We start from the raw sequence: 9,424 nt of genomic DNA, 5'->3' as shown, positions 1-9,424 counted from the left end.
CATTCAGAGGTGGTTTGCCATTGCCTGCCTCTGTGTCACAACCCTGGACTTCCTTGGTGGTCTCCCATCCAAATACTGAGCAGGGCTCACCCTGCTTAGCTTCCAAGATCTGGTGAGATCGGGTTAGCCTGTGCCATTCAGGGCAGGATTGGCATAGACGCCTGCAAAGACCTTTTAGCATTAGCAAAAAATCTGCAGAGTGAGTACTGGGCAGTGGCTGAGCAGCTGCTGTAGTTCCCAAACACTTCTTGTTAACATAATCACACAGGGCAAGTTTTGGTGATTTAATCCGAGTGCTCCCCAGGTGCAGCCATAATAGGCATATCCTATATATTCCAGGAGGGGTTCTGATCGGTATGCCAGCCACAGTGGATTAAAAGCACCCTGGCCCGCAGTTGGCACGAGCTTTCATGCGGGAAGCTGAATCTTAAGTGCACCCCTAGTTTGTAAGCCTCCAAGGGAGAGCGTAGCAGGCTGGAAACACACGAGTCAACACCAAAGCTGTTCATATTTACAGATCAAACCATAACCCTTCAGCGTGGATACCCAAATTGTAATAAAAGCAAAGCAACTAAAAACAATTTAAGACTATTTTATTACTTCTTAACCATCTTTTTAAACAGCACACAGCAGTATCAACATACAATATTTGATCAGTCGGGAACAGAGATGTTTACCTAATGTCTACCATATGAGTTTGTGGCTTTGGTAAGGTTTGGACTGGTGTCTTGCCAGCTCACCCGCTTGCTTAGTCACTGTGCGACAAAGCTGCTCTAGTGTTTGCATTTATTTCCTTGAAAATGTTGGATGGGAAACCAAAATGGTCTCTAGTAACCATTTGTCACAGAAAATTAAAAGATGCACAGAAACTGCCATTGTTCCTAGGAGCACCCCAAAGGGTTTTTGCCTTGGAAAGGTGACTTACCAAGGGCATGAGAAAGGAGATGCAAAGTGAGGAGCTAGGGAGAACACAAACCGAAACATACTCCTTGTTCACCACAGTCTGCCATACTACAGGATGAAGCCAGTGTGCTGCTATCATTGTTCTGCATAGCTGACCTATGGCCAGCAAAAACCAGCCACTTGATTGGCATCGAAGACTGCATGATTTGCAGATGGACTTTCTGGGGGTGCACATTCTGGTAAGATTGCCCCAGGCCCAGGGGAACAATCGATATGATTTATGCGGCCTGTGCTTCAAAGGACAAGTTGCGATGCATTTTATGACCTGCTCTGTAACTTGAGAAAGCTGACCTGTGTTGATTTTGTGTGGGTGTGATGGGGTTAGTAAGAAAGGGTGTGTTTTCCTGCTCACCAGATGGGTCCTCAAGAGAAGCCAGCCAACCTTTATAACACCTAGAGACTTGTCTTAATGTCTGCTTCGATGTCTGATCTGCCCTAAGGAGAGAATTTGATGCCCTGTGGGGCAGACACATGCCACTGAGTGTAGCACTGAATCCTGAGGGAAGAGAGAAGCATTTTGGAAACAAATGTAAGCTGCCCTGAGCCTGCCTGGCAGAGAGGGCGGGATATAAATTGAATTAAATAAATAAATACTGGCAAAAAAAATTGGGGGGAGGGCTGAAGCTAGGATTGCCAGGTCCCCCCTGGACACTGGCAGGGGCTTGGGGGGAGGGTAGCTTGGTGTAGTGGTTAAGAACGTGGATTCTAATCTGGGAGAACCGGGTTTGATTCCCCACTCCTCCACTTCCACCTGGCTGGATGACCTTGGGCAAGCCATAGCTCTGATAAGAGCTGTCCTTGAAAAAGAGCAGTTTCTGTCAGAGCTCTCTCAGCCCCACCTACCTCACAGGGTGTCTGTTGTGGGGAGGGCGGGGTATAAATCCAATCTCTTCTTCTTCTTCTTCTTTGCCAGATGCAGGCTGGGAAACTCCTGAAAACTTCTTCTTCTTTGCCAGATGCAGGCTGGGAAACTCCTGAAAACTTGGGGATGGAACCTGTGGAGGACAAGGGATTCAGTGGGGTACAATGGCACAGAATCCACCCTCCAAGCCATTCATTTTCTCCAGGGGAACTGATCTCTAGTCTGTGGATGAGCTGTAATTCTGGGGGATCCCCAAGTCCCACCTGGAGGCTGGCATTCCTCTCTGAGGCTGGTTTCAGGGTTTCACCTGAATTTGGAGTCACTGTCTCAGGCAAAGCATCTGAGAAGTTCAGAAGGAACCCAGAAAGCTTTTGAGTCAGTAACGGAAAATTTCAGGATGTGGAGGTCACAAAATCCTACCTTTAAACCAGGACTTTTGGTGAAAGGCTTGGTTTCGTTATTGATTTAAATACTATGTGTATTTACCTAAAATTCATTTCCAGCTTTGCTAATGTAAAAACGACCTTTAAAACAACAACAACAACAAAAACCCGTCTGCCGTTTTTCTCCAATTACTGCTGTAAGCAGGTCCTGGATTACTGGTGCCTTTAATATTTTTACAGGGACTGCAGCTATTGCTTCTTTATCACAGTAGTTTTGGGGGCAGCCTGAAATCCAGTTTGCACCAGGTGAAAATGAACTTACTTAGTCTCCAAAACGCGTGCTTAATCTCCACTGGTCAGATTCTTATATCTGCTCTTCAAAATCTCCCCCTTCCTCCCCCCTATCAGACTGAATTAAATTCTACGAAACTTGAAATCTTACTGTTTGCTTTCAGATGCATTCTAAGGGCGTTTGCCCGCTTTGGACGAACTCTGGCTTTGTGTGGCCTCTTCAGTTGCTATAGGTCTTGTCCGCCAAAAGAGGGCTCTCTTTTCTTTTCCCCAACCTCTATCTGTCCCTCTGTGGTTCTTCCTCCAGAAGCTTGAACACAGGTTGTGTTTCCTGTAGAAGGTTCCTCATGCTCTCTTTGGGAATCTCTTCTCTTGCCTGAAAAGTACAACCACGAGAGTGTTTCACATGATACAACGTTACAGGGGTTTTTTTTGCAAAGGATCTCCCGCGATACTCCGGTGGGTGCTGCAAACAACAACCCTGTGAACGGGACGGGACTCCCGGCGTGGTGTGCTCAGCTGGCAGGAGGGTCCCGGAGTTTCTGAGAGCGGACTGAAGCTCCAGCCTGCAGGGCTGATGCTTTGCCTGCTGCGAAGGACCTCGCTCTGATGCTGAAGGCCGCGAGGATGGCGAACGTCCGGAGAGTGTTGGTGCATCTCTCCAAAGAGAACAACCGGCCGCAGCGAGCCAAGTTTCAGCAGGTACGAGCAAAAGATGGGGCAAGGTTGCCGACCTCCAGGTGGGACCTGGAGATCTCCTGGCATTACGACTGATCTCCAGACGACGGAGATCAGTACCCCTAGAGACAATGGCTGCTGGGGGGGGGGGGTGAACTCTGGCATGAGACCCTTTTAATGTCCTTCCCTCACCAAACCCCATTCTTCCCACACTCCACCCGTAACTCTTACATGTTCTTTTTTCCAGGACGGGAGGGCACGAAGCGGGGTTCAGTTGAATTGAAGAATGGGCTTGGACTGGGGTCTCTTTGCAACACTGCGATTTATTCTTTATTTACTTTGTTGGCATCCTTGGTGTAGGTGTTGGGAGCATGGACTCTAATCTGGGAGAACCGGGTTTGATTTCCCACTCCTCCACATGTAGCTGCTGGTGTGACCTTGGGTCAGTCACAGCTATTTCAGAGCTGTTCTCTCAAGTGCAGTTCTCTCACTCAGCCTCACCTACCTCACAGTGTGTCTGTTGTGCGGAGGGGAAGGGAAAGGAGATTGTAAGCCGCTCTGAGACTCTTTCAGGTAGTGAAGGGCAGGGTATAAATCCAATCTCTTCTTCTCCTCCCCACTGGGGTCTCAAAGCAGCTCCGTTCTTATCCTCACAACCCTGTCGGTTAGGCTGAGAGTGTGTGACTGACCCAAGGTCACCCAGCAAGCTTCCATGGACGAGTGGGAATTCAAACCTTGGTCTCCCAGATCCTACTGCAGAACTCTAACCTCTGTGCCACCCAGGCTCTGGGCAACACACCAAACTGTCACTGTGCCAATTAGCCATACATCTGGGATTAAGATTTGGGATTAAGATTTCAGATTTGAGGTTGCTAGTTTTAGCCAGGCATGTTGGGCCCCAGAATCTCTCATTTCAGATAAGCGAGAACCGATTGTAGGTAAGGCCGTATATAACCTTCTAAATACAAAAAGCAAAACCCGACTGGATTTGCTGGACTAGCCAAACTGGGTTCAAGGAAAACTGGATTGTCTGAATGAAGTAGAGAACACTTGCACAATTTATTCTACATTTTTTTCTGTTTTACATAATCTGTTTGAGTTTTGCTGATGACAGGTTTGCCTAGATCTGCTGATATGCGAACGGTGGAGAGCCACATTCACAATCCCCATCAGCTGAAAGAGCCTCATGATTACCGTATGCCCTACGCATCACATTAGGTACTCAAAAGGTTCAGTGTAACAAGCATTTAAAAAGGGAACATTTACACAGTGTAACAATTAGCAATTACAAACATTATATTCATATAAAATTAAACTATCATATACAGTGGCTATTGGACTTGCATGTCTAATAATCATAAAATTGCACAAGTGAATATTTCATCAAAAGCCACTAGACCAGATGTGTTTCGGCCCTGAGCACCTTCTTCGGTGACCTAAAACTGTATTGTACACACATAAAACATGAAATTTCATTTAAGGGCCAGGTAGGTTTGAAATGATCACTGCCTTCCCTCTGAATAAAAAACAGGCCTGTGTATAATTGTGAGCCAGTCCACAAAAAAGATGGTGTCTCTCATGAATTAATCTGTCTCTGACCACTGTTTCTGTCATCTCAGTGCATGCAAAAGTGAAGCTAATTGTTACACTGGGTAATAAATATTTTGTTAATTTTCATGCTTGTTACACTCAACCTTTTGAGTACCTAACTTGTTCAGTTTGGGTTTGGTTCCCTTTCTTTTCTTTCTGCCCCATGCATCACCCCAAGCATGTAACAATAATATATAACTTCAAACTGGGAATCCACAAGGACTTGCAGGGGGAACCATACTTTCCCCTGTATTCCCCTTCCCCACACTGCATCCTCTTTCGCTCTTTCTGGAAACCCCCATATCCTTCCCTGCTTCTTTCTTTCCTTCACACTCACCATCTATCCTACCTTTTATCTGCTCCCCTGCTTTCAGCTTTCCCTCTCTCCCTCTCCCTGGCAGCCTCGCCCTGGGAAAGCTCAGTGTAGCTCCAGCTGCTGGGCCCTGCGTCCCCCTCCCTACATTGCTCCTGGCTATATTCCTGGTGGAGTTTTTTAAAATTCATCTTCTTTTCTTTTTATCTCAACCAAAATATTTTGTAATTTTTCTTGTTCAGAATTATGTTGTATCGGGTGACATGTAATAAAAGCTTTACTTGCATCCCAAACCATTCTCAAATCAGTGCCTTTGTTCAAATTAATTTTAAAAAATTAGCCTTTTCTTACAGTCCTCAACAATTTCTTCTTTTTTTTGTAATTGTGCTTCATTTAATCTCCATATTGGTTTTTCTTTGAACAACCAGGTTCACAGGATTGTGATCTGAAAACATCTTTGGTAAAATCTCTACTTTAACAACCTTAGTACTTAAATCATAGCTATTCTAGAAAAAGATCTATGGCTGTGGTCACACACACTAAATAATCCACTTTCAATCCACTTTCCGTGCACTTACCAACTGGATTTTACTGTGTGAAATCCCCCCCCCCAAGAATCTATCCATTTGTGGCAAGATCACTCCATTCCAGTCTCCCATTAAGTGCCAACTTTCATAGGGGAGATTTATTAACTTATCCATAAGTTGTTTGTACAAAGTCCCTTTATCTTCATTTGGTGCATACAGTCCCAAGTATATTAATTTCTACTTTCACAAATCTGCCAAAACACAAATGGTTTTAATTGGGGGTTAATATATAATACTGTATATAATAATATAATAATATATAATATTAATATAATAATGGCCACCAAATGAGAAGGGAGCACTCACTGGAGAAGACCCTGATGCTGGGAAAGATTGAAGGTCAAAGAAGACGGGGACAGCAAAGGATTTTATTTATTTATTTTGAGACTTGTATCCTGCCCTACACATAGTGTCTCAGGGCGGCTAACAAATAAGGTTTAAAAATTTAAAACAGTAAAACAATGTTACATACATACTAAAATGGTGCTACAATAAATTACATAAAAGAACCAAGATGCGCAACAAATCACATTGGCGGCAGGTTTTCTTAAAAGCATGAGCGCCAGGAGTACTGTTTCCCAGCTCAATCGGGCGACATCCACCGCCCCGCCCCCACAGTGCAGCAGATGAAAGATGAAATCTTGGTGAAAGATGAAATCTCCTACTCAAAAGCCTGGCGGAAGAGCTCCGTCTTGCAGGCCCTGCGGAACTGTACGAGGTCCCGCAGGGCCCGGATCTCCTCCGGGAGCTCATTCCACCAGGTAGGAGCCGCCACCGAAAACACCCTGACTCTGGTGTGGGACAACTTCACAACTCGGGGGCCTGGAACTTCAAGGCGATGGAAATTCCCCGATCGCAGTGCTCTTGAGGGATGAGATGGTTAGACAGTGTCATAGATGCAACAAACATGAAATTGAGCCAACTTCAGAGGACGGCGGAAGACAGGAAGGCCTGGTGTGATCTAGTCAATGGGGTCGCAAAGAGTCGGACTCGACTGTGCGACTGAACAACAATAAATATAATACAACTCCATTTTTCTTTTTAATGTCAGCTAAAATAAATGCTTTGCCCAAAGCTTTGTAGACCAAATATTTTATATCTTTTTTTCTATGAGTCTTTTGTAGCCACATAATGTCTTATTTTAATATTTTCAAATATTTTTCCTCTTCTGAGAACATTTGCTCCATTTATATTCCATCCATGTTAAACACTTATAATCCATAATTAAACCCTAAATTTAGAAAGTCAGTACTTGTATCATCTACTTCAGTATCCTCCTCCTTTTCCAATTCCTGTTGCACCTGTAACAGGTCTTGTGTGTAGCCTCCTCTTGGGTCTCTGTTTGTATCTCCTCAAAGTCTTTTAAATCTTTCCAGAAATTCTCTCACCTCTTGGACAAAATTCAATCTGAATCTCTGCTGTTTGAAAGTAAGGAACAAGCCTTCCAATTTATCCCATTGAAATGGGATCTTTTTCTGTCTCAGTTTTTTAGTTAGGAAGATATATTCTTTTATGTAAAATTATGATAGGTATTTCTTTAAGTATAATTATTTCAATATTGTCCATCTTCAATCTTGTATTAAAATGCTGTTGCAAAACCTGCTCTCTTGTTGTTTTCCTGACAAAATGCACCAAAGTGTCCCTTGGGACCTTTCTTGTGCTGGCAAATTAGAGTTCATACTATACACTTCATCAATTTCAAAGTCCATATCATCTTCTTCCAAATGCAAAAAAAAAATTGCCAATGCTTTGATAATCCTTTCTTGAATAATTTCATTTGAGGTCTCTGGAATAGATCTTAATCTTAAACAGAATTCTTTCTCTCTCAACTCCAGTAGGGCCAAGTTATCTAATTCGTTTTTAACTCTTTATCTGTAATTTCTGTTTTTCCACTTTATCATTAATTTGTTTAACTTCTCCAGAAATTTGCTTTATAGAGCTTTCCAGTTCTTTAATCTCTACTTTAATCTCTTCTTTCGTTTTTACAATACTTGTCTGTTTTATTACTCATCTGATCAAATAATTTCTGAAGCGATTCAGGTGTAATTGGCTTTTTAGGGGTTTGTTCAGTGGAGCCATTCCTTCTGGTAGACACTGTTATCAAATTAAAATCCAAAAGCCAGAGTCTCTCTAACAAGCGGGGAAATAGAAAGCAAACAGGGTGTTTTTTTAGCACACTCAGTTTCCACAGTCTGTAAACAAATCACCACGACAACAAAGCAGCCGAGTTCCCATCCTTCTCTTATCTTCTGTTGATAACAGATCCACCAATTAGGCACAGTCTTAGACAGTAAACAAAAATGGTCTCACGCAGATCCAGTCTGGTGTTCTGCAGCTGGCTACTTTCCCCCAAAGCACTTTTGTCAAAAGCAGTAAAAAAAATCACAAAAATAAAACTGATCCCTTATTCTGTTTTTTTTAGACATCTTTCTTGTAACTTTTCCTAATTAAGCTTTTTGCAGCAATTTTTAAGTCCATAAAACCTTAGAAACTTTTATCTTTATAGTCTCAAAAGGGGGGGGGGGTATATCACCACAAGTCATCTTATCTTTGTCATGGAGAAAATCTCTCTTTATCTCTGCAGTTAATTATTTCTTGAAGAAGTTAAGAAGTGAGGGAGGCAAGGTTTAAATTTTCCATTAGAGGCTGCACCACTGGCTGAGAGCAAAGATTTATATCCAAGCCTTCTGGTGCTCAGACTTCATTTTTACAGACTTGCTTACAGAGAGCTGCCATCTGAAGGATGCATGGTTAATCTCACAATTTCCGTTTCATCTAGGGAGATAACATCAGCCAGAAATCATACACACGCACCCCCCTGGTGTTCTTGACTGTGATGCTTCTCCAGTAAACCGGAGACATCAGCCTGCCACGTTCCCCACCGGAAGTCCCTCTAATTCAGCCAGTTCTCAAGCATCTTATAACAGGCATAGCCTACATATTTTCCAGCATATCTTTTTCGAATAGAATCTTTTTAAAGAAAGCTGAAGTTCTACATCTAATTCCACATTTTGGCTTTTTCTCTTCTCCCGTGGAGCCGTGGCATATGATCCTCAGTCTGTGGCAGGAGGCAACAGGTTATGGAAAGGTGACCTGTCATTTTCTCTTATCATCTTCCAGAGCATCGTTGGTCACTTCTGTGCAGCATCAAAAGACAGCTTGATGGTGAACTGTGGCCTGAACCAACGCCAATTCCTCATTTCGGATGCAGAGTTTGCTGGCTCCAAGCAAGCCCTTCTGCAGGTTAGTGGAAGGGGAGAAAGGCCAAAGTGGAAATTTCTTCCAAAAACCCCTGTCTGAGCAGCCATCTGAGATCGGAACCCCAAACTTCAGGTTGTAAAGAATTAAACTTTGAAAGATACAACTGCCAGTGGGATATGGGGCAAGTTCTTCGGGCAGGTGGCTCAAGAAACACCTTGGGGTGTTGCTCTGTGGAGAACCCAGAGATCGGATTACCCATCTCCAAGTTGGGAAATTCCTGGAATTTGGGGACAGAGTCTGGGGAGGAGTTTGGGGAGGAGAGGGAGTTCAGCAGAGGTATGATTCCATAGAGCCTACCCTTGGAAGCTGCCATTTCTTCCCGTGGAACTGCTCTCTCTAGCTTGGAGAACTGCAGGCCGCACCTGAATAAAGGCAGCCCTGCCCCCTGGTTCTGTCATTAGGGTTGCCAAGTCCATCTTCCACCCCCACTGGGGGACTTTGGGGGTGTTCCTGGAAGGGGTGGGGCATCCCCAACATGATGACGTCACGTTGGGGA

General features: G+C 43.9%; 1 protein-coding gene across 1 annotated transcript in view; it reads left to right on the top strand.

Annotated features, from left to right (window-relative positions):
- Window positions 1-2,934: 2,934 nt before the first annotated feature.
- NUDT17 (nudix hydrolase 17) overlaps window positions 2,935-9,424 on the top strand; it is a 17,343-nt gene continuing 10,853 nt past the window's right edge. Inside the window, exons 1-2 of the mRNA XM_015410832.1 lie at window positions 2,935-3,201; window positions 8,788-8,910. Of these exons, the coding sequence (XP_015266318.1) occupies window positions 3,109-3,201; window positions 8,788-8,910 (216 nt within the window). The 5' untranslated portion in view covers window positions 2,935-3,108. The remainder of the gene's footprint in view (window positions 3,202-8,787; window positions 8,911-9,424) is intronic.

This window comes from Gekko japonicus, unplaced genomic scaffold, assembly GCF_001447785.1.
Source record: "Gekko japonicus isolate JY-2015 unplaced genomic scaffold, Gekko_japonicus_V1.1 scaffold42, whole genome shotgun sequence".
Classification (NCBI taxonomy): domain Eukaryota; kingdom Metazoa; phylum Chordata; class Lepidosauria; order Squamata; family Gekkonidae; genus Gekko; species Gekko japonicus.
The sequence above is the reverse complement of the archived record's forward strand: the minus strand, read 5'-3'. Positions and strand labels throughout refer to the sequence as shown.